General features: G+C 40.4%; 1 protein-coding gene across 6 annotated transcripts in view; it reads right to left on the bottom strand.

Annotated features, from left to right (window-relative positions):
• Window positions 1–26,740, bottom strand: part of gria3b (glutamate receptor, ionotropic, AMPA 3b) — a 79,425-nt gene that overhangs the window by 32,989 nt on the left and 19,696 nt on the right. For all 6 annotated transcript variants that reach the window (XR_005706535.1, XR_005706536.1, XM_040119322.1 and 3 more), the window contains exons 3-4: window positions 22,705–22,944; window positions 6,489–6,676 (exon numbers count right to left, since the gene is read on the bottom strand). Coding sequence is in view for 4 of the 6 variants with exons in the window: in XM_040119322.1 (XP_039975256.1) it covers window positions 6,489–6,676; window positions 22,705–22,944 (428 nt within the window). In the remaining 2 variants the exon portion in view is untranslated. The remainder of the gene's footprint in view (window positions 1–6,488; window positions 6,677–22,704; window positions 22,945–26,740) is intronic.

Genomic DNA, 26,740 nt, shown 5'->3' with positions numbered 1-26,740 from the left:
AATGCACCGCAGAATTTTCCAGAGTCGGAGGTGATGTCTTCAAATTGCCTATTTTGTCCAACCTATACTCCATGCCGAAAGGAAGTTCAGTTTACAGTGATATAAAACTAATAAAAGAAGCTGAAAACACAGTGAAAGTGTAATATTTCTGCTCGATAAATTGATCATTTATAGTAATTGTCGATGATAATGTTTTTTTGAGCAGCTTCCATCAGTCAATTAATAATTTCTGCAGTAACTGATAAACCTTGTCTGGTGGGGGGGTGTCAAATGTGCCGAGCAGTACTTCTAAAAGGGAAAATGTTCCATCCAAGGGGGAGAAGAAACACCATTGTAAAAACTGTACACTTGTTGAGTACTACAAAATCATATTAAATTGATTGAGAATAGATATTACACATACTGTATAACTACTTCAATTTTCAATACACACATCAAATTAGAATTTCAGTAATTTATAAAATTATATTTATGAAAAATACTGCAATCAGTATGGTTGGGCAGGGCACACCAGGGCTGTGCAGGCAAATATTTTCATCAGTATTTAGTAATCATTGGAGAACTTGAAAATCAATCTGTGACTAGAAAACCGATCTATTTGCATGTAAGAGTAGGGATACTTCAAAAAAGGACAGAAGCATTGTTCCAGTCTAAACTTTCAGGTTTAAAATCATCGTCACTCTTAGTGATAGTAGTAGGTAAGTCGCATACAGTTAAAGCGGAGATCTCATCTAAATCCGCTGTGCGGGACTCAGCCTTTCCTTTGGCTGCTGAACAAACATTAGCCAACTCTATAAATTTAGAGACTGAAATGCTGCTGCTTGTTCTGTGATTAAGATATTGATGTCATGTGCTTAAAAGTATAACCGACGGATTCCAACTACGAAATTACTTTCTCTAATGTTAACTGTTTCTCAGCTGTTAACTTTTTAAATATCAAAACAACACAGTTACATTACTCTCTCTCTTTTTCTTATTGTACAGACAACAGTTTGCAATATGTGTATACTAGGTAACGTCCAACAGTTTGAGTTTGGTTTTGCTCAATTACAAAATAACTGTTGATACAGCTTTTAAAATGTAAAAATGAGAAGCCTGCTAACAGCATTGATCCTACCCGTGATTTTATGGGGGATAACTGGGCTCCGGGTCGAGGTCATAGTGGCGGGACATTTCATTTTTAAAGGGGATCATTGTTGCAATGGGGCACTCTGGCTCAAACAGTTTGAGCCAAACATATAAATCATATTTTCATTTTGAATCAGAATGTTAATGCTGTTAATGAGAAAGCTATATGAACTGCTGCATATAATTTCATATAATTTCATGATAACAAGTGTTATCACAAGTAGATAGTGAAGTATGCCACTTCTCTCAGGATGGGACATAAGGGTGACCTGTACTGTCCATGCTTTGATACAGAAGGACTTTCCTCTTCTTCGGTCTCCATTTCTGCTTCAAGGCTCTCGGTAGAAGTGCTCTTGGTGGAGCACTCTCTAATTTACAGCCAGGAGTGGCTGTGGTTGAGATGATTTTCTTGGCAGCAGCTCTATACGCCCCTGAAGATAGCACGAGTGTTGGCCTTTCCCCAAATGCAGAACATTTTAAAAACACCTGACTCATATTCAGATGATTATGTCTATCATTGCTCTTATATAAGAAAACAATTTGAGACTTGATGCTTTGGGAGGGCGGAATCACTGACACTGCAGCTGAGACATCCTCATGTTTGTACCAAACCTTTGAAACGCTCAGATGTCCTACTCTGTTTACATCGAAAACAATCAGGGTCATTTTGCTTGATTGATGATAGGAAAAAAATTCCTCTGGTTTAAATACTTTATTATTATAAAACTGTAGTCTTGATACAGTTACAACTACACGTGCAAATCGTCACATCGCCGCAGTACACAGGTCTCAGCCTCTCATTCAGTCGTGGAATCGGCAGGTCACATTCTCTTTAATGATAACACTTGAATCCTATTTCATTCCTTAATCGCAGTTAGTAAAAGACCCTCAACAGCCCAGGTTGGTGCTAGGAATTTGAGAGCATTGGGTATCCCCAGCTTTACATGGAGCAGGACTGGCTTTATTTCCATCAGCCCCTCGTCTCAGCAGCCCGGGGGACAATAAGCTGATGTTAAGATCAGAAGCGCCTTCTATATCAGTCCAGACATAAGCTCACTATTCCACCCTTTCCTCCTCTATCTTTTAGAACAAATTCCAAGACATGCCAGGTAGTGTTTCTAGAAAACAGTCATAGTTGAATGCCTGAGAGGCTTTTGTGTGGCAAATTTTGTGTTGTAATTTTGGGGAATAAAACAGATCCAGATTACAGTCATTTAGATTTTATTTTAGTTTACAATACCTTTAGTTACATCTGTTTGCCAATGTGTTACAAAGTGTCATCCCTTGGCGCTGGAGCGCTGATATTGCTCCCTTTTTTACTGTGTCATCCACAATATTGATTGAGGACCTTCTTTTTATTGCTGACATTCTTTTATCGGGTGCTGGCAATCTATCGTCCATTCTCTCCCTCTCCCATGACTTCTTATCTCCCATAGTCATATTTCTTTTCCTTTCTTGAATCTTATAAAACACAAAGATTTCACATTCTATAACACATCCAACTGTGGATTTTCTCAGAGTTCCCCATTCAAAAGCGGTAAGAGGGATATGGAGGATCTCCAGTTCTCCATGGTGAGGCAATATGGCCACCTATCATGCATCTACAGGCGGCAGAATGTTGTCCTAACAAATCCCCAGATGCACTTCTCACTTCTTTCCCTCTTTCTGTGAATCCTTTTCACTTCTTATTGTTTTTTTTCCCCACTACATGAAAATTCAGCTTTGCGGCTGGCACAGCGCTCACTGCCTGCCTGTCTTTGAACAGCTTGCATGCCCTGGGCCTGTCCCAGACGTTGTTCTTTTTTCTTTTCTTTTTTTTTTTGCCTGCCTCTCTTTACACTAGTGATGAGCAGGTTGTTGCCTCTGAGCAGACTCCAGCACAGAAATCTCGGGAGGGAAGAGGGCCAGGAAGGAGCATAAAGGCAGATACAAGGCTATATGTTCAATCAATCTGATAGATGGATCAGATTAGGCAAGTATACTCTGAATTATACTCTGAAAAAAATCATCATTATGACAAATGGTAGAAATACGAACACGATGAAATTATACTTAATCATAGCTCTTGTTTAAACTGCCCCTCTTTAATGCCACAAACATTCCTCTCAGCATATACTATCATAAACGTAAATGGTTCAATCAAACACATTTGCTGGATATGATTCAGAGAGCAGAGCTGGCTGTGGCTGTCCTATATTTGTCGTAAGGGAAGGACTGCCATTGGGTTAATTCATCTGCAGTGCAGTGTATTGATGGAAAAGTCCTATTGGCGATAAATCCTGAGTGGTTGTTACAGCATAAAATGATAATGGCCCTGGTGTAGCATTCTCCTCAGCATCCCAAAACAAATTTCTTGGGAGACTTACTCTGCTCTTACACGAGCAAACAAAACAGCGCCTGATGCAGCAGCATGCAAATACTTGTCCTACCACGTTTCTATATCATGTCAAGTGATAAATGAAGCTAATAAAAAGTGACATTCAGCTGAGCGTCCTTACGACTGAAGAAGAGGTGTTTTGTGTATCTAATCAACCCTTCGTCCATTTTAGGATGAAGGACTGGGATTAGGGCTAAAACAATGAGTCAATTAATCGATTAGTCGATCAACTGAAAATGAATCAGCAACCATTTTAATAATCATTTCATTCTTCCAGTCATTTAATCAAAAAATATGTTGAATGTTTCCTGCTTCCAGCGTCTTGTTTGCTGCATTTCTATGTTTTAATTCGATTTGTATGTCTTTATTTATTTATTTATTTTTTTACATTGCCTTGTGTTTCTTTGTTATGCCTGCTTTTGTCTCAGCACTTTGAATTGCCTTGTTGAAAGATGCTATACAAAACAAGACAAAACAAGACATTTAAAGATGTCACCTTGGACTCTCAAAACTCATGATGAGATCAATATATTTTAAGGTTTTCATAATATTTAATTACAAGCACTCCAGTGCTGGCAGAAACCCTCAGATCCTTAAGTAAAAGTAGTAATGCACTAAAATATTGTATGTATAGTACATAATGAATAGTTCAGCATGTATATAATTGGATTATTATTATTATTATTATATTATTATTATTATTATTATTATTATTCTTGATGCAGTAACATGTAAACAGCATCTTAATGTTGTGTCTGGTCAAAGTGGAACTAAATTTACCTGCTTAATATATTCAGTGTTGTTTGTTTCACAGTGAATTTGTTTTGAAAGAAAAATATTAATATGCAGAAAGGGAGTAACTATTTCTATAAATGTTGGTGATTAAAAAGTAAAACCCTTTCTTCTGAAATCCAGTGATATACAATCAAGTAGCATACAATGGAAATATACTACCACTGGATGTCCTTTTAGCCATTTAGATTCAGTTCAGTGAATTAGTAGAGCAACAAAGGCCCAAAGGACCAAAGCATCAACAGTGACTGGATCAAAAGTGGGGCTAATGAAGAGGTTTTTTTTTGTGCAACAATTGTACCAAATTATTTAAGTTCAACCCCCTCCTATTCAAGACAACTCTACACTCCATGAACTTCATTGCCTGGTATAAAGACGTTCCTTCTGCGCTGGGATTACGCTGACTGAAATCATAAAACTAAGCCACTGAGCTGATTCCCATTTTCCCCCAGCAATCAGCTTGCTGGATCTGCCCTGCCTCATGATCCTCTCTCAACAGGCAGTGACCTTGACGGATTGAAGCGACACGTCGACATTGGGACACACAGACACCGGCCTCAGAACACAGGTTCTGCTCAAACTCTGCCTCCTGTCCTCCAGAGATGAAACTTTATCCGTCTACAATCATTGGATAATAGAACTACAACAGCAGGTAGAAGCAGGAGGTTTCCACATAGCTGACACCGGGTGCCATTTTTGCTGTGATTGCCCTCATGGGAGACGGTCCATCCCTGTTTCAGTGTATAATGGTACGGCCCAGGAGGGGGGGGCTGCAGAGTGAAGTCCAACAGCTTCCCCGAATGCCTGTGACTCATCCATATTGGCAGAGCTAGCCATATTATTTCAATTAACTCCAAAAAAAAAAAAAAAAAAAAAAATGCCACACAGAGGTTGTCGGTAAAACAAGGGGCACAATAGAGCACACTGCTGCTTTGAAGGTTAGCTGTTGTAAAAGCTTTATTTTTAGACAGAAAAGTGTATGATGGTGATAGCTGGAGGTGGGGGAGGGGAAAGAGCTCCCTCTTGAAGAAAAAGAAATAATTCATTGATGGGAACAAATGGAAACAGGAGAACATCAAACAGATTACTGCCCTGCATCCTTATTATTGTTTGCAGGGAGGGAAAAGCAATTAAAGACGCAACCATGAATATGCCTCACATGTGATTTGTAATGAATATTCTAAGCTTTTCTTAAAAGCTGATGCATATTCTTCACATAAAAAGGAAATAGATTTCAGTATAGTCCCTGAATTGTAAAGGGAGGAATTTGCAGCACAAGAATTAAATTAGACACAGCAAATTAATACTAAAAGCAATTCTGCTTTAAACTATGACTCTGGGATCAAATTAGATTCATAAAAAACAAGTGAGACTAACAGTCGTTGAGGGGATATTGTGAGGCAGAGAGAAGCCAATATCTAAATGAATGTTAACGAGCAGAATCCAATTCGGGAGCTGATTGCCTTATAAGCAGGCAGCAGCAAGCAGAGGGGTGTAGGACGGTGCGGGGCAGGCGAACAGAGGAGATGCATGGCATAATAGCCACTCATCTATTCATGGTAATTGTGTTTTCCCCTACTACAAGGGCTGGTGGACCTTTCATTTCCTCCTCAGGCAGTGGACGTGATAGAGGAACGGAGGGGTTTGGGGTTGTTAGAAGAGGATTAAAAAGGCTGCATCATCAGTGGTCTCTCCAAATGGCTGCTCACGCTCAGACATCTCAACCCAAGGCTCTTGGGCAGCTTCAACACACAATGATTTTCAAACAAGCCGGCCTCAAACATAGCAACCAAAAAACGCCAAACCAAGCTCCTCCAACAGGTGGGATTACTGCTACTTCTCACACTCAACTTAACACACTGTTATGCCCTGAGGACGTTACACAAGCTCAACCAGTGTCAGAAAAAATAATTTAGCTCCGAATTAGATACTAGTTACTCGTAAAACCCGACATACAAAACAAGCACTAGTACAAAATACACTAACATTGAGATACTGAATCATAGACTGAAAAAAGTAATGGACTATTCAAGCATTTTACTATTGCACTTATATACACGAGACAAATGTATGAACTGGTTTTTTTGGCCACTTGGAGGAAAATGCTGACACAGTATCATCTTAAAAAGTGATATGCAAACAGTGGAAATTACACAGGAGCTACCATGTGTACAGTGGGTCTGAGGCTCACCTGTTCTAATATGGTGTTGATCCTGTTCACCTCGCAGTCAATGACATAGCGCTTCTCCTGCCTCCTGTCCATCTCCTCAATGATGCGCTTGAACTCTGCTGCGTCTGTTGTGCTGCTAACAGAGCGAGCAGTCACCTGCCAGTTGTTAGCTACTGCTGCCTCCATGATGGCCTGCAGTATAGAGAAACCTAGAGAGAGGGAGAGGTACAGAGAGAGAGTGACCCAGAGGATTAGACACAAAAGACACTGGCAGACAGTCATGCAAAAAATGAATGGCCGCTAATTTATTCTAGGGAGGTTTTTGCTTGAATCCGAAGGTTAAAGGTCATCTCATTACATTCTAAAATAGCATTCCAAAGTCTGCAGGCCCACTAAAATATTGTCTAGAGTCGAGACTTTGTGTGCCAGTGTGTATCTGTGTGTTAATTTATATTTGCATATTGAGAAAACAATATCATAATGAAGGGAAAGAACAGGAATTGTATCTCTATAATATTAAAAGATCAGAGGGTGATGTTATTGCGCTTGGCATCAATTAAATTATGGCATTTAGCTCAGCCACATGTTAACTCTGACAGTGCGGCGAAACACATTGCGGCTCGTGTCTCTTTGGAGGATGGTGCCAACTCATTTAAAGATAAAGACAATGAAAGATTCATCCAGGCCAGTGGTAAAAGGAGATCATTATGCTACCAGAAGAATGGAGAATGAGCCCTTGTAATGATTAATTCACACGTGAAGTATTTTCATTTAACAGAGCGCTCAGAAACACTATGGTCAAATCACATACCACAGAATGAATAATGTAGTCCTATTTCTGGAGGGATAGATTGCGCGTAGCACAAGCTGAAATAAAAATGGCTTAACTCTTCTCCAGTGTACAATGGGCAAAAGAACATGAAAGTTATTAATGAATATCAAGCACACTGCTGGTATTTTATTAAGCCATGGACAATGCAATTGCAAACAGTATGTACAATAAGCTTCTTTTGCATATCTCTGTTCATTTTTCATCATCCCTCGTGCGGTTAACTGATACAGAAAAGGGAAAAGAAAGAAAAAACTTCCAGCTACAGCAAATTCTGGCACATATACAGATTTTATATGATGATTAAAATGGTTAAATGTGATTGGGTATTATGTAAATTGTCAGACACAGTCTGAACAGCAGTGGGCAAAGTAAACATTTGTCATATACTGTGAGCCATTTCTCTGTACAGCCTTATCTCCGTGAACCGGCTGCTGACAACCAACAAAGCCAGCGCAGAAAGCAAAGAAACAACAGCAGCTATAACAAGAAAACAACTTTGTGACTCTTCATTTCTCTGCTTTTGCATTTTCCTTCTTTTCCATTCCATCTGAATGGTCAAGCAGCTTTTTTTTTTTCCTTGACTTGTAAATGCTCTGAGACTCCTGCACTGTGTGTCTGTACTCCCGGTGCGACGCCACCGCTGCAGCACACAGCCACATCTCCACATCTCCAGCGGATGACCTTTTGGCGAGTGGCACCGCGAGTAGTGGAGACCGACGCACAGTGTGTCACCGGTCCAGAGGAGCAATGGCTCACTGCCTGGAGACATCAGCATGCCAGACCTCACGGTTATCTGACAACCCGGATATCAGGTCACATATCCTAGGAGTTGAGCCCATAGCTTATGAATGCAACTTGTAGCACAACACAAAGTTCAGATGATATGTTGAGGGCATGTACAGATACACATGTAGTCTTTTTGTGGCTTCTGGGTCGCAGAGCTATTTAAAAGTACCAACACTTTTACTTCTGAAGTGGAACACCATGGGACAATAAGAATATGGAGGCATAGTAGTGTAAAGGCATAAAACTGTCAAAAGAAGTTGGAATTTTTACCCGGACAAAAGCTACAGTTTCCTCCGGAAAAAAAAAAAAATCTAAAAGTGAAGTGAAAACATCTGAAGCTTTTCTCAAGTATCATCATTTTTAAATGAGCACAGTCTCTCATGTACTATACCTCCTCAGATCTCCCCTACATAAAGCAAAAGTTAGAGCATGAAGGTTTGAATAACATGGATGCATTATTCATTTTCCCGAGGCATATGCTCAGAACCTCACCAACCACCAGCCAGCTGGATAGCATGGCAGTCTTCCCGGCAATAAAAGCTTCTCACTTTGAGAGATGTCATGCAGATTAACTGGGTCAAAATGGTCTCTGTTGGTTTTAAAAGTGTTGGGAGTACAGCTGGTAAAAGTAAAAAATGCCAATGAAACATTTAACACAAGGTAATCTCATTGGGTGTACGATATGCCATGGGTGAAAGTGATAGGGTGGCTATTTGTTTACTGCGGTGCAATCACAGATTCCTCTGCTGCTTGAAACACATATTAACATGTCTCAGAAAATTTTAAATAGCAAAAGAAAATACAAATGCTCACAGGGGAATGCTCTAGGGATGTGGGCCTCATATATGTAAGTGTCTGTAGTGTTAAAAAAAAATCTGTGCATTTCTTATTTCCATTTCTGAGGTGCAAGAAAAACACGAATTATGCTAACTCTTTGGTGAAAGACGGAAACAATGCCCTGTCAATCAGATTAGAATCACAGAGGGCTTTTATTTTGAAATTGCTGATTTGTGCATCGCTCGCCTCCGTGTGCCTCCGGCTAACCCTGAACTGTGTGGGAACAATTGGATTCATTTAAGATTCACAGAAGATTCCATGCCTGCCTAGTTTTACATTTGTATGGAAATTAAGAGATGGAATCTGGTGGTGGTAAATAGTCTGTCCAGAAATGGATTACTTCTGCTCCTGCTTTTTTATTAATGTCAGCAGAAAAGTTTATGTTCTGTGATTTAGACTTCAAAATCGAAATGAACAAAATCCTTTGAGCGCAACTTAATCTGACAGCAGCAGAAACACTGATAGTTCCTTCTTCATCTCCACCAGCAAGTAAAAAATGAAAAATTATTTTTGTTATTTTATCCTTCTCTGTATACTTCTACATCTGCCCGTTACTTTCTCAGATCAGAGTCCATTTCAGCTTCAGCCCTTCAATGGATTCAGCCTTACTCAACGGCATCGGAGACCCTCATAATTGCTTTTGTTAGCATTCTTTATTTCCAACATCGAGAGAAGCTATAAATCCCATTCACTTCTTCGCCTTCAGAGGCCCCACAGCTGTGTTGCATCGAAAAATGTAATACAGTCAACTACATAAATTATAGAAGTCAACAACAAGATTTCCTTATCACCACCTATAAATCCCCATGGTATGAATGCAGAAGCAGCATGCAGCGGCTTCTGCTGATCATGCTCCTCAGTGCTAATCATGCCATCGAGCTGTAATGCTCGCTGCCACCAGACACATTATGACATATAGACATAAAGATACAAACAGTGTAGCATGGTACAGTGTATATATTTGTATGCATTTGGTATATATGCAGTGTGTTTACTCAGGATATATAGGACTTGTCACTAATCATGGTATATATAAAGGAGTACATATTCATATACCTTGTTCTTAATTCACAGTATAGTCATTTTATTATACTGTCAATGGATTCTAGCCATCATTGCAACTGTAGTGGTTTGACCAAAAACAGCTCTCTGAAAAATATATTATGCATCCTTGTACTCCGCACCCCCTGAAGTACAAGACAACATCACGGTCACCACCACCCTCAGAGACTGTAAATGGTGCATGAGAGTAATGCCTCAGTTTTTAGTCTAGTGACGTAATATTGCACATGAAAATAAACATTTCTCCATTTATACACACAGTGCAGCAGTGTTTCTGTGGGCCAACGTTGCCAGGATACAGGTAAAAGATTAACAAAGGTTAACTGTAACATTTGAATCTACAAACCGAAACACAAAACAGATGCATGAATTTGTGAAGGATGGAATATGGTTTGGATGCATGTAGGCAAATGTGAATGGGAAGTTGTTTAGAGATGTCTGTGGGACAGTTTGGTTTATACTTGCGTGGACTTTTGTACCAATTGGAACAATTATGTGTTTTTTCATTTCATTTGGAGCCTCTGTGACCTATGGTTATCCATAACTCCCTTCTCTGCATCCAGCCCGAGGAGACATTTTTGTCTATCTTCACAGAGGCATACTTCCAGCCTCGGTTGCACAGGCCTCAACTGAAGTGAGCAGGAGGCAGACTTAATATGCGCAGAACACTGACTGTATTCTGGAAAAACTGTCCAGAAAGTGGAAGCACCAGTCGTTGTGGGGTAACTGTGAGGGCAGGGGGATGGTGTTGTGTGTCCGGGTCCGAATCCAGTTTGTGAACATGGGGAAAGTGTTCAAGCTAAAACAGGGTGTTACGTCACTCTTTAATCTCAAACACAAGCTCGAAACAACTATGTAGTTGGTGGAACGGCTGCGATTATTTCTGCATTTTCCTTTAAATATATATCAGAACATTGCAGAGTCTGTTATCAAACAGTGTGCGTATAAATCAGAGTTGTTGCGAATGAGATGTTGTGGCAGTGTAGCGCACTTGGCTGAGTGGGAGCTGCAGTCCTCTTCTTCGTCTGTGAACCGGATCTTAACAGGATGAGTTTTGAAGCGTCACCCGTGGCGGCTCAGCAGTAATTGAATTGAGTTGCATCTAATCTCATTGCCCAGCTCCTTTGGTTCCCTGCCTCTCATTAGGGTTTGGTGCAGAGTGTCACAGGCCTGTATCTCTCTCTCTCTCACTCACAAGCCTCTCTCATATCTCACAGCTGATCCGGGCTAACTAGAGAAATCAGAGAAACAAATTTCTCTAAACATAGAACTCAGCATTAGCCACAACCGACTGTCAGTTTTAGAGAAAAAGCGATACCACTTGCTCATATTACACTCTGTCATTGCACTGTCATCTCTGGCATTACACTAATCCACATCAATCCAAAATCTTATCTACCAATCTGATCAGGTAATGATGTGTTAGTAAATAAGTCAACTTTAACCACACTACAGTACACGATAAATAAAGGGAACCACAATCAACTGAAGCTTCCAGCTAACAGCAAAGAGTGAGAAATTAATGCCACAAACAACACGATCTGAACTCATCTCTGTGTGATCAAAATCTAAAGCGCACACATGAAAAAGGGGCAGTGGCCGTTGAGCCAACAGTAAATGTGGCTGCTCTCCACCCTAACTTGCCAATCCTCTGGTAAATGAGGGTCTTTGGCAGGCCGAAACGCCCCGCTGAGCACTGTCCAGGGTCTCAGAGGGCATCACAAACAACTGAACTGAAACCACAAAGATAATGGCTTTGACTCATAATTGTGGGGTTGGCTTGATATAGAGTTTGAACATCTAAAGAGAAAGACGGTAAGTGAACTTTACAGATCCAACACTGGCACAACTGTAGCAATTCAGCAATATTTCCGTGAAGCATCAGTTCTCCCATATAACAAAGAAAAATCAATATACTGTATGTTTAATAAATGTGCGGTAAATCATTTACCTCTCTTGGTATAAAGCCATGCAAATAGTTTTGGTTTCATTGCCCAGGTTTTTAGATAGCCGTCTCTCAGATTTCACAGAAGTAATACCATTACCTCCGTTACATTCTGGTTGAGGCAGAAATCTCAAAGGACATCTCAAAACAAAGGCAAAATCTATCTGAATTGATAGGTAACACTAGAGGAAGGTGTGAAAATATTACATATGTTGTCTTTTGTAATTCAACCCTGCAACACTACATTAAAGGAATTTAATATAATGACAGCAAAAGACACTTGAATTTCCAAAGTTTGTTTGTACTTTTATTACAGAGGATCATAAGCAGATTAGATAAAAGGGTGTAAGTTAAGCACATAACTGTATTTGTATTTGTTGAGTTGTTTATGTTTATCACGCAACTTTTGGAACAGATTTACCTCTCGTGATGCTGTGTAGTTTAATTTAACTAAATATATGTCACAATGGCAGACTAAGTATACTTGGAACAAGTGGGGATGTCATGAATCAACACGAGAGCTGCTGTCACTGTGAGAACGCTATGAATTCCTATTTAAAATTTTCAAGCTGTCAAAATTTCACTCTTCATTAACAACATTTCTATGTATGTACAAATTCATACACACATTCCCAGAGATGCTTTGTTTCAATGTCTTTTGAGGAAGCCAAAATAAATACTTAAAGGGCTCACAGGACTCTGAGGATCCCTCCAGTGCTTGTGCATTGGAAATCAAAATCTTGGACTTGGAGAAGAAGGAGGCTGTATATTTCCTGTCATTAGTCATCTGGCATAGGCCCACAATTTATATAAAATAGGCAGTGGTTTGCTGGCATTATATGACTCTTGACTTTCCAGAAAACTACATACAGAAACAGTAAACAGGAAGAGTCAAATCAATGTCTGACGGTTGTCTGTAGCAGGTATCTCTAAGCAACCGTAAAGAGGTTTTAAACACCTGACAATAAATAGCGGAAAAAATAAACTCAGACACCTGTCAGTTCAACTTACGTTAATGAGAGGAAAAAAATGTTAAAGCTGATGTGAAATCCGGTAGAGCTACAGTGTAAGCTCCTCTGCTTCTTCTTGCCCACGAGAGATGGATGCTTTAGCCGTTTACACCAATGGTAGAAACATAGCATTCACCATGAAGCAAAGGCCAAAGTAGCCCAAATGGCAGCCATTGCATCTATCATTTCTGTCATTTTTGTGGGCGTGGTAGTGTCGCGTCGACAAAGGCTGGGGCTTGTATAGTGGAAGGGGGAGCAGCATTTTTTGGACGTTTGTGCATTGTGGATGACCCTGGGATCTTTGACAGGTGACTAGCTATAGCTAGCTTCAGACGAGTGTGCTCGTCAAGCTGCCCTTGACTCAGCCTCCACCGCTCTGAGATCAGTTAGGATTTAAACGCATTATGATACACATGCACAGATGTGTATGAAAAACTGTTTGCGCATTAGAAAATTACTTCAACATTCTTTTCTCCTTTAGTGTTTAGAGGTTGCAGTAGCAAGTAAATGAGCAATTACACTGTTATTTATCATCTCAAATTGGTATAAATTGTCTTACTACTTTTTAGTTATCATATGAATATCTTCCTCTCCTTTTGATCAAGGTGTAGGGTTCTCTGTACAAGATCTGCAGAAAGTTTGAGAAGGTTTTGACGGAATATTAAGGTAGGAAAATACAGGATCCTGCATTGTCACTGGAGTGTGTCATTGTCTGTTATTGGTAAATATGTTTCTAACATTACCATGGAAATGATTTTTTTTAGATACCTTTCCTGTAATCTACACATTTGATATGTTTGCTGTCAAAGGAATAATCCTAAAACGCAGAAAATGAAGATGTCCAGGCAGATTATAGCAAGATTTAGGAGAGAGACTTTCAGCACGGGAAAGACAAGCAGGACAAAATCCCGAGACAGGACAGGCCCTGAATTTAAGAAAGATTTGCTACTACTGGGTATGTTTTAGTTTGGTCCGTTATTCTTGTTGGTGTAGCAGTAAACAGGAGATGGTGGTTTGTAGGTGGCGGGGGGATTGTGGTGTGGGGGGATTAGCTGGCTCTTCGGCTCTGTTTGCCTATCTCTAAAAGTCACTGCACGCCCCTGGGTTTACAGTAGGCCCTGTAACTAAAACACTGTTTCACTGCCAAGTGTTGTCCTAATCAAAAAGATAGCACATGTCAAATAAAACAGGAGCAGCATGCTGTCTATATCTTTAGAGGTGCATATACGCAGGAGAGAGAGGAGTAGCGCTTTTCCGCCGTGAAAATCCACCCACAGACTTTTCAGAGCTTCAGCATCTCTCCCTGTCTGTCTTTGTTCCCTTGTCTCTCACTCTCACTACATACTGTGACATATCAGCACATACACTGATGGGCATGTGCACTAACACCCACACATATAGAGTTGTGTATGTGTGTGTCTGTAGGGTTTGATCACGTGCTGCACAAAAGTCTCTGGGCAGCTTTGGCTAATCAGCTGAAACTGAAAGAAAAACGACAAAAAAAGAGAGACTTACCTTACGCGAAAAAAGTCCAAATATTATTCTACTCTTGTGTTTACTTTTGAAGATGACATACAGTATATACATTTTGTTTGTTGTTTCAAACAAAGAAATTGGCCCGGCGACATTATGTAACATCAAAACAATTAACCTCTACTATTGCTGCTTAAAGCAAAGGCCAGGACATTTGGTTATAATGAAAAAAAAAAAAAAAAAAAAAAAAGACGCTCCCAGCAGTAATTTCATGGCTGCTGAAGCTACCATTGGGTAGGTGGTAAAATGGCTTTATTCCAGGTTCAGAGGACACAGAGAGTATCGAGGTTTATCGTGTGCTTATTGTGACAGACAATGGCTCTTATATCACTTTTTTTTTTTTAGTTTTTCAAGGGGTTACTGAATTACAGAGGGTGCCACTGCAGGTTGAACTATCCGTATATTGGTATGTCACTTTGGCAGTGATACCAGCTTATGTGGGCAAAATAAAAAGAGAAAATTCCAGTGATGCATAGCCTCATTCACATTTCTTAATATTATTTTTCTTGTGCATTTTATGGCTTCTCTGATGTGCCCTTTCTTGTCAGCGTGTCCAAGCTGATTTATTCTCCTGATGCATGCATAATTTAGTTGTTATGAAGCCGGCATGAAGGAGAGGACCACTAAAGCACAAGAGGCATATGTGTGTGTATGTGTGTATGAAGTCTCAGCTGGGTGCAGCTGATTTGGTATTATAATGGCTGTGATGAGACCACAAAGCCAACTAAACAAACAGTTGTCTATGATATAGACATGGTTGCAGTAGGGAGCTGGCATTCACACTTATCATCTCACACTGCAAGCAGAAAGTATAAATAAACAATTGTGGGTGACAATATTGCACTTGACTAGACATTATTTGTGTGAAATGTGTAAGAATGGCATAAAAAAATAATAGTATCAAATCGAAAGGGAAAAATTAGCTGATGGTTTGTAGTAGCACATGGAAAATTAGAATGGCACTCAGTTCAAATTCATAGTAAATTATCCGGATCTGCCCCAAAATTTTATGATTTCTTCCCTGGCCCGTGCCCCATCCCTCCACCAAGTTCGTTACAAATCGGTTCAGTACTTTTTGCGTAATCCTGGTGAAAACATAACCTCTGTGGCAGAGGCAAATATTGTTTTGGTTTACCATGGTGGTTAAGAGATAAAATGCAAACTACAGATCAACTGCACATGAAAACACCATACTTCCTTAACTGGTTATGTTGATGCAAAAAGCAATAGCCATTTCATGTCTTTCTTTATGTGTTTAATAACTGGAGTTTGTACTACCCTTAATGCATTTGGTAGTGTATCACACCACTTGATTTGTTTTGTTATTTACAACAGTAATAGCAATGCCAAACCGCTACAATCAAATTAAAGGACAGACCTGATTTGGTTTGCCATCAAAGGCATCCAGGGAAACAGTGAGAGACATTTATTGTTTGAATCTTGGAGGGAGCAAAGGCAACTGTCTCTGGATAGCCAATTAGAGGGATTGCTGAAGAATAGGGAGCAAGGTTTGCTTTAGTTGCAGTGTATTGGACTCTGCCTGATTGGCCCCCAGACCCACCACCCCTCATATCTGTCTTTCTATCTACAGTAGCTTGGCAGGAATTAGATGAGTTGAGGCTAACTATGTGGGGTCATCCAATCCTCCCATTCACAAGCCTCTTGGCCATGTTGGCACATCCCTCTGCCAATTGTGCCAGACTGCAGTTATCTTGTCTGCCTGTTTAACAGCTGATCAACAGTGTCTGTGGTGAGTTATGAGGGTTTAATACAAAGCCAAGTGGTCTGTGATAGACGCAGCCATCAATCTGATAGATTATGTTTTTTATGTTTCAGCAGGCTTGCAAATGATTTTATTACCCAGCCACTGACATTAGCAGCCATGATGGAAGTAACCACATGTTAAGAATTCTCACCCACTTCCTTATGATTTAAGAAAAACTCATACGAATCAAGTACATGTACAAAAATACACATGACACACATCCCTCAGAATATCTGCATGCTTATATTTAATAGAGAATCTGGTTTGCGGTGCTTATCAAATAAAAAGGCTCAGTGTCTAAGAGTATCTGTAAGCATCAGTGCTATTTAGCATAAAGTTTCCTGCTCTGTCTGGACACAGACAAGATGCATGTAAGCAGTGGCCAAATTAAAATAGTTTAACCAATAAACTGAAACTTTCTGTGGAAAAATAACATGCTCTGGAGGGCAAATTGGCTTCAATTAAAATCCAGATCAAATAAAATGAAAGACTTAATATTAAGATGCTTTATTTCTATCACCTGACATATAAGAAGAGAAATTTAACATACTTGGATGAGTGGGTTAGGCTGTACTCAGTGATTCACAGTAGCTGCACATTAGCCTGTCAAAATGCTAATGAACTCCACTACAGCTATCTGTTGTTCCGAACCTGTTGAAAAGCTCAAATCAATTCTACTGTTTGAGACTTTGGCTACACTGATACTACATGCGACGTCATTTCTACACATCACACAAGCAGCATGTCTGCAATGTCTGCATGTCAGTGTTTAACCGGTTCCACTAACTCATTTTAGTCTTTTTGCCAGTAAGATCTTCTGACTGAGTCAATAGCAGCAAAATACACATTGGGATCTTAAAAATGTTCTTTTTTTTTTAAGTCACTGAGTGGTTTTGTTGGAATTACATAAAATTATCTGACTGCAAGCGTGCAAAACCATTTGCTTGCCAAAAAAATGTGTCTGGTTAAAATTGGCATATTAAAATAGCTAAAATGTGTATACAATTCAAATGCCTGCAAACACTTTGGAGACCATATATTAGGTCACAATTTGCACATATTTGTATGTTTTATAATAAACTGTTCTCATTGTGGTCAAAAATACTCCAGCTGCCTCTAATGATCAATATGTACCTTATTGTTCCAGATAAATTTGCTTAATTGACTCAGCTGCAGTTGAGGTCGTGACAGTGTGAATGAAAAAGTGCCCTAGGGAAATTTTTGGACTGAATGCTAGACTACAGCCTCTACTTGGCAGATTTTTGTTTAAAGCACATTTGACTTCCTTGTGCAATAAAGACGGTTTTAATATCGAACACTATTTCAACTGTAGTTTCAACTGTCAGCAGTTAAGGGATAAAAGAAAATAGCTGTGTGCTTTCTGTGCAGCAGTTACGTGCTAGATCGTTTTCCTCCTAACTGTATCACATTCAGAATATTGATCGGTAGAGGAAATGATGGAAGGAGACGACAGGAGGCCCGGCATTGTTCGTAATATGTCATCAATGCCTTTGTGTGGCAATGGATGTTGTGAGACAGGCTACAATCCTGTGTCTCACGACACCATCATGGATTTAAAAAAGGTGGCAGCTCCACGTCTTACCACAAAATATCACTGGTATCGCTTTCTGCAGATTGGTATTCACAAAATGTCAGTGGAAAATATATGTGCTTTCCCAGTGTCAGAAGACTCAATCAGTTATATTTACATATTCATTCAGGTGTTATTTTTTTGTCTTGTTGCTAAATTCAAGGTGAACTGTTTCTTTTTTTTTTAAGTCACTGAGTGGTTTTGTTGGAATTACATAAAATTATCTGACTGCAAGCGTGCAAAACCATTTGCTTGCCAAAAAAATGTGTCTGGTTAAAATTGGCATATTAAAATAGCTAAAATGTGTATACAATTCAAATGCCTGCAAACACTTTGGAGACCATATATTAGGTCACAATTTGCACATATTTGTATGTTTTATAATAAACTGTTCTCATTGTGGTCAAAAATACTCCAGCTGCCTCTAATGATCAATATGTACCTTATTGTTCCAGATAAATTTGCTTAATTGACTCAGCTGCAGTTGAGGTCGTGACAGTGTGAATGAAAAAGTGCCCTAGGGAAATTTTTGGACTGAATGCTAGACTACAGCCTCTACTTGGCAGATTTTTGTTTAAAGCACATTTGACTTCCTTGTGCAATAAAGACGGTTTTAATATCGAACACTATTTCAACTGTAGTTTCAACTGTCAGCAGTTAAGGGATAAAAGAAAATAGCTGTGTGCTTTCTGTGCAGCAGTTACGTGCTAGATCGTTTTCCTCCTAACTGTATCACATTCAGAATATTGATCGGTAGAGGAAATGATGGAAGGAGACGACAGGAGGCCCGGCATTGTTCGTAATATGTCATCAATGCCTTTGTGTGGCAATGGATGTTGTGAGACAGGCTACAATCCTGTGTCTCACGACACCATCATGGATTTAAAAAAGGTGGCAGCTCCACGTCTTACCACAAAATATCACTGGTATCGCTTTCTGCAGATTGGTATTCACAAAATGTCAGTGGAAAATATATGTGCTTTCCCAGTGTCAGAAGACTCAATCAGTTATATTTACATATTCATTCAGGTGCTATTTTTTTGTCTTGTTGCTAAATTCAAGGTGAACTGTTTTTTTTTTTTTTCGAGACTGACAGAATCAAAGTAATTTAGAGAGGCAGGGGAGCGATTTAAACACTGAAGGAGCAGGGGGAGACAGCCGTGATGAGGGAAGGATAGACATACAATTGACCCTTTGCTAAACCCCTCCCCCAAACAATGATTGTCCCATCATTGCCCAGCAACTGTGACTAGGGACACAGTAGGCCTGTCAAGCTTAGAATTTAGAGCCATACTTTGCATTAAAAGTGTTTGGATGCTGTTGTCCTTTATAGCCTTTCCAAAACCATACACCCAAGAGCAAACACGTAAAGAACGGATTAGCTGCTCTATCATAAGCTGCAATTATTAGCATGTCTGGCTAACTAGCTTACTCCCTTTTTTAACGTAGGTTACATTAAAAAATGAAGTATGAGTATAACCAAGTATATTGTATTTACCCTCCGAGGGCACATACAACTGGATGCTATCAGAGGCTAATGTTAGCAGGTCTGTCAGGGGGCAGGGCTTAGCGAACGGTCAGTCCTATGCGTTCAAAAAATTAAAATACATAAGACATGCACTGCTTGCAGTATACTACTGCAGGACGACTGTTCTAACAGCACTGACTGTTCCTGAAATTTCAAATTGGTTTTCAGCTTTCAAACACATTACAAAGAACTGGGATCACTTGGTTTGTTTCCAAATTAATTTTTCTGTCACCACTTTAGGTTCAGATTTTGATTCATGGTTGTCACTGCTGTACTACTATAGTCACAGTGAGCTCGAAGGTAGACTCAGGAAGAAGGGGCATGAGAGAAAACCTAAAATCATATGTGGAAAAGGTATATTCGGTGTGAGAAAGAGAGAGCGACTCATAAATCAAGTAGAGGTGAGATTTCTGAATCAGGGTTGATTGTGCCTGGGAGAGACAATAAAGCCTGTAATCATCTGTCTCTGCTGCGCAGACCTGGCAATTATCTGCCCATACCTGACCACCAGAACAGAAAGGGCAAAATCCAGCTACCTTCAGCCTACTCACACCGACTTTTTCAACGGGAAATTCGTCTACTGATGCAAACTGAAAGGACAGAAGAAATAATATTCACTCTTGGAGAGGTAAGAATAAGGGAAAACAGAGGATTTGGTTTAAGGAGTTTTGCAGGGATTGTCAGTTTTTGCTGGTTAGGCATGCTGTATGCGATGTTTGGGGTTGAATCAAAAGGAAGAGTGGTGATATCTGTTCGGCTCTTTCATCTCTCTCAAACATGTATAAACACACACACACACACACACACACACACACACACACACAGACACACACAAGTAGCCTGTCAATATATTACCTCAGATAAAAGAAGAGTAACCACTCATTATGCTTGTATAACACTGCTTACGGAGGCTCCATTTGCTTCCAGTGCAGCTCGTTCATCGAAACCTCTCCTTTCAAACAGTGTTCTGACGTCGGCATTTAGGGCACAAATTTACTTCCATTTCCCTCCAATACATCGGCGTCTGAAGCATATGTACCATAACTTTCCGTCTGAAAGCACTTCACTATGGCCTAAAAGCATTTTTGCCAGCCCAATAAAAGAGCCAAATGAATAGTGTGTCCCTAATTAATCTCTTCTATTGACTGAATAAAACCTTGTGGTGGAACTCAGCAAGTGAATGCTTTTTCCTGTAGCACTGTGTTTCCGCTCCCTATTAGGAGAGTTTGGAGAATAATTGCAAAGTTGCTTCCACCATTGTGGATGATCAATGCTTTCATCAAACACAAATTAAAAGGCAAAAACGGACCCAAGAAAATAATATGTCGCAACAGGTACTTTCCGTTGCATGAGCAGAGGGGTCGATTGTCATTGCGTGTATTGTTTTTTTCACTGTTTACGTACTGCAAAATCAGAAATCTATCATGTCGTGTCATGAATGGTTGAAATAGATTGTGAATGACATTGTAAATTTTTGATTTGAAAATGACAGGTGGTACTTGAGCTCATAAGACAGGGTTGTGGGGTATGTCACACAAAAAAAGTTGGGAATAAAAAAATAAATCATAATAATACAGACGAAAGCAAGGTGTCCATCAATTTTTACTTTTGCTTCAGAGCCAAAGGTTAAAAAAAAAAAAAAAAAACACATTTGAAGACAATTTTCCCTTGTTACTCCTCCTGGTAGCCAGCAGTAAGCGTCCATATTGCGAGGGGTGCTGCACTACCTGATAAGCAGAGCTAGCGGCTCTCTGACACATCTGTCTGCTTGATGAGCCAAGTGTCAAAGCCCACCAAAGTGCTGGATGGAGTGCATCAATAAACGACTTTAATCCCCTCCTGGGGCCAATGTCCTCCCACTAATAAGGGATCGTCTTACACCACTGGCAGGCAGGAGAGAGGTAAAAGTGGCTTGGCATGGGCCTCAGCACGGGGATGTACAGTGCACAGGGAATTGTCTGTACACAGGTAACAGGCTGTAAATCACCCGTGCCTGCTGTTGCCTTAATTGCTGGACTGAATCGGTGTTTTGTTTCCTTCTCCTTTGCACGTTCCCTCCCACTTTTGCCCTCTGTCTCTGTTATTACTCTTTAAAAGTATATGTCTTCTTGTCATCACTCTCTCTGTCAAAAACCTCCTCTATTTTTGTATTACAGGCTCTCTTCCCTACCTCCGCTATGTATCTAACTCTGCCCCAGACTGTCTCACTTGCCAGACAGAAGAGGAAAAGCAGAGGGATGGGGAACAGTAGCCGGGTCGTATTGGTTGTGCTGAAGGACGTGTGGGTTGCTAGCATCTGCAGGGAAGATCCAATGAGTGTTCTAGTCAGAGTGACCCTAATTAACCACATATTATCTGTAGGTTGTTTGGAGGATTAAGGCCCTCAGCTCTGGACCCTACAGGCCTTGAGACTCAAAGACAGAGGACTCTGCACTAAAGCACACTTCATATTCTGCCTCAAAGCAAGACAGACAGAGGAGGGGGTGTGAGGCTGGACATAAAAAGAACAAAACACAGAGCAGAGCGCACACTGCAGAGCAGACAGCTTGCTTGAAGCCTATCTGCAGGCCAAGACCTTTCTATAATGAGCAAATAAACATAGCAATTCCAGGCTGCTATGTACAGTGCAGGAGAAGAGCGTAGTCAACCTTTTTGGCACCCTCACAAAGAAGAAGACATATTGTCTCTTTGTGTGTCACATGTTAAACATATCCTTCTCCTCAGCCCAGGTGTTGTTTGTGCAAATTGAAGTTTCTGTAGGAGGAGGGGATCGTTATTCTATTGAGAGATAATGAGCTCATTTTCTCGTTTCACATTAGAAATCCCAGAAATGAACACTTCACCATGTTGACAGGTCGTCATACACACGGCGCGCTGCTACATTAAACCAGCGTCTATTGTCAACTAGGCAATACAATCTGGGAACCTCACAAAAACCCCTCATAGACTCAACACAATAATCAGCCCCCACAGGCAGGCAGACTCTGATTTCTGTGGAAATTTCTGTAGCACCTGTGACATACCTCATCACCACACCAACCCACCAAGTGTTAGAAGAATCCAAAAGTTATTACTCATTAGATATATTGTTTCTTAAAGTGTAATGTGTTATTACAAGTTTTACGAGCTGCCAAAGAATGTATTTCACATTTAACATATCCAAACTACTGTATAAAATAGTGCAGTGTTAACAGTACTTACAGGGGTTTCATAAAAGATTATTGGGTAAATCTATCCTTTGCTAACCCTGGTGTGCAGCTGCTATTCTGAGTCACTGAAACATTTCCTGTGGTTCCACACTGTAATTCAAGCTTTAAGTCCTGGCTCAAGGCCCGTGCCGTCACCTACCTCGGTCAGTGTCGTAGAGGTAGACGAACTTCTGCCACTTGTAGTGAGAGAGCAGGCTGAGGACAGCACCCCGGAGGGCGGGGCGCATCTGGATGACAAACTGCACCTCATTATCAGTGGGGTAACTTGGTGTGACAAAGGAGGTGTGCAGAGCGCCGCAGAACGAGGTCAAGGTGTTCATGGACTTCTTGTCGTAGAATCCGAAGATGGCATATACCCCGCGGGAGAACTGGGAGCAAACTGCAGGGACAGCAGAGGGCAAGAGGACATGAGTGTTAAGATGTTAGTCAGCAAAATATGTGTATGCACATTCACAAATGTGTGCTTCATCACTTTAAGCAGCAATAGATCCACACTAATCGACAATTAAGTGTTCACGTGACTCTAAATGACTCCCCACGCACTTGATAAACCACTGATGGCATATCCAGGGAAATAAAAACATAAAAATTTGTAATAATATATAACTACTGAAGTATTCTCTATAGCCAGATTCATAGTTTTGTTTTCTTATTCCTTGATCAGATACTGTAGTTCCTGATTTAAATGAAAAAACCCCAACAATCTAGGCAATGTATAGCTGCTTGTTTTAGACAGTTTACATTTGAGAACTTTTGCTTGTTTCAGTGAATTGTCATTTTTGGCTGGACCGCAACAGTGAGGCCAGTCTTACAAATTCGAATGTCCGTGACTGACTGACTGAGTGAGTGAGTGCGTGATACAATTACACCGTTGGTCAGCCAGTGCTGCGTGACTGAGTGCTGAGGTCACACCATTGGTCGGCTGGCCAAGCGTTGGAGTTTCCCCGTTGGCCGTTGCTCTTTGAAAATGAACTGCCGCAAACAGTTTCTATTGCCTTATCAGAGGGGTGTTTACAGGCAGTGTTGCAGTAAATCTAGCACCTTGACAATAGATTTACCGACTTTACACACCCTTTTAGCAACTTTTCTTCACAAAAACAACTTGCAACAAATCTAGCAACTTTTTGGACAAACCTTAACTGCTTTCTATTGAAGAGAGTCACCAGGATTGCCCCTCGAGTGCAAGGTTGGGCTTTCCCTCTGCAGACACACATCTCTATGCATCTCATTCAGTTGACTGTACAAGTAAATATAGCCGAAATCACAGCACAGCCATCGTCTTTAAGTTATGCCTATGGTGATTTTGTCAGATGACACCCCAGTTATAAAATCAGGATTTTAGCAGTGCAGAGCAGCAGCTTGGAAATGGCTTGGAAGTGACTGCCGGTTAACATGTAGTTTTAATGGGACGCGTTTCAGTCACTATTTCATACTTCATCCATTGTCTGACAACAGCGACACCAAAAATTGTAAATGAAAACAGCTTTATTGGGAATTTGGATTGGAATTTGTATTAAAATTCTGTATATGTGAGCACAGACAGTAGGAGAGAAGCAAACAGATAAAGGGCTGAAACAAACTGACACCAGACAGGATGCAAATATGATGCGATTATGTCATGCATATGGTATTTAGCACATTAATATTTCCTATTTTCTGACATTTTATAGACCAAATGATTAGTGAGTTAAGGGGCATTCCACAGATTTTACAGTACAACTTCAGCCATACCCTCTGGAGAGAAATATTTAAAGTCTGAAAAAATAACAATAATGGTGTCATCAGGGTTATCTCAGCTTGGATTTGGAGATTATGACACCTTTGAGTACCCCTTTGATTGAGTAATGAATCATGAAACTAATTTCTATTTGCAGCCTTAAAGCGTGATATCCATCCCTAGTGATCACAACATAAAAATTTACACCTGGTATTAATATTCAATCTCTGCATCTGGATAACCTATCCGAAGAAAAGGGAGAAACTGACATGCAATGCACAATGGAGAAAAAACCAGTGTGCACTGCATCAGAAAGTGAACTGAAACTGGTAATAGTCTGAGTCACATTGTGACAAGATGTCAGCAAGAATCCCGCAGGTGTAAATGCAAGCGGTACAGTGTGTTTGTGTTGGTAGGAACGAGTCAGCCAAAGGATAGAAACGTCACGCCGTTCACCAAAAGTCTCTGGTACCCACCAGGAGCTCCCACCAGTTATTGCTCAGTTCCCTCATCCACAGTGAGCCACTCACTGCAGCATTCACAGCAGTTGTGAGTGCTACTGCTGCCCGCCACCACATCTATTACCTCCCACGAAAGATCTGAAAAAGACAGCTCTGTCTGCCTCAAATGAAAACTTAACAGTTTTACTTGCAATGACCTCATGTATACCCACAATGTCTTTGTTGACGCCACAATGTCAGTTACAGCGACATACGTGGTTTCTTTGGATGAAAAATTAGATCATAATCAGAAAGAGGACGGAATGGAAACAAAAAGGCAAAATGACTTAAAGTATACAGACATAGTCGTCACATTCCAATACAAGATTGACACAGAAGGTCCACTTTTGAGCAAAAAAAAAAAACAACCCCACAAGCTGGACAAAAACGAGACAGTGTTCGGTGAAATTTCTAGACCAAAAGACCAAAGGTAAAAGAAAAAAAAAAAAACAGTTACACAATCATTTGAATGTTATTTCACTATAACAAATCTCTAAACCATTTCAAGGAATGAATATTTCAGTAATACAAGCAGTTTTGTTTTTTGTTTTTTAAAATCAGCATGTGGATCTGATGACATTTCTTGAGAGGCAAAAAAAATGTTTCCATTTGTTTTTATATTCATCATGCACTCTAGTGGGACAGCGTAAATTGTCAGGCAGGAACAACTTCCATTCAGTCAGAAGCAATTAATGTGTAAACTAATATTCAGAGCTACAGGTGTGTTTTGCTTTTATTACCCTATCATGAATGGCTGTTCACTTATTCCGATTGACTCTCAAGTGTTCCCGCTGGGTAATCAAGCATTCTTAACATCCGTAAACACTGTGAATACTCCAGTACAATGGGTTGGATGACATGAGGAAAGCTTCTTTCAAATGTTTTGCAATGGCTATGTTAAAAATTTGTTTCTGATCGGCTGATGGATATTCATTCAAGTCGTATGCTCGGATACATCGGACATAGTTTGAGCTCTTGTAAGAATTCTCTAAACTGAAAACAATTCATCACCAACATGACAGTTTGCATTCTGTTCCACCATCTTTATCAAGCTCAAGATGCAAAAACACACACACGCGCACACACAATAACCATGAGAATTCGTCGTCGTTGTGAAGAACAGTGCTACAGTATGTGTGAACCTTTCTGATGCACAGAGGACAACACGACAGTGCTCACGTATTCGTCTCTTAAGCACAATTGCTGTGTAAATGAAAGATCTAGTTGCTGCTGGGATTTGCTGCCTCCTTTTTCATGCCATTCCCTCCCTATCTGTCCTGGTACAGACGTCTCTTTCAAAGTATAGGCATCCATTCTCAGCAACACACACAGACAGATGCACGCACATGCATGGATGCAAGCATGCAAGCACCAACACACACACACACACACACACACACACACACACACACACACACACACACACAACACAGCTTCTTTATAAGTGAATCAACAGATGGACAGCAGTATTGTTGGTAAGTGCTGCAGGGTGAATGGTGCAATCTCCGTCACTGAATGGGAGCCAGTAGGAGTTCCAGACCTCGTCGAGGCCCAGTTTTCTAAGCTCTCCCTCTTAATTTGGGCCAGTACTGACACAGAACTATCCTAGGGGACCAAATCTGGCAGCCTCTTTCTCTCTGCTCAGCCTCCTCTGCTTATTAGGTTGGGCTTTGTGCAAGCCCATGCTTCAATAACAGATATTCCACCCGCCCCCGATACCCTCTCCTTCCCTCTAATTTTGTGCTCTAATCTTTCCCCCATTAGTTATGCAGTGTCTTTGTGCTCCCCCCTTTTCAGGATCACCACTTAATTGTGGTGGAAAGGTTTGCATGTTGTAGGGATCCCATGAGCGATGCCATCTAGAGCAACCTGAGCTGCAGATAGTTGACCTGTTCTGTTTTGGGGGCATGTACCAGCCAGTCTCACTGCGCCAGATCTGCTAGCATCTTTCAAGTCTG

The sequence above is a fragment of the Xiphias gladius genome, chromosome 23, assembly GCF_016859285.1.
Source record: "Xiphias gladius isolate SHS-SW01 ecotype Sanya breed wild chromosome 23, ASM1685928v1, whole genome shotgun sequence".
In the NCBI taxonomy this organism is placed as follows: Eukaryota; Metazoa; Chordata; class Actinopteri; order Istiophoriformes; family Xiphiidae; genus Xiphias; species Xiphias gladius.
This window is presented reverse-complemented; position numbering and strand designations above follow the sequence as displayed.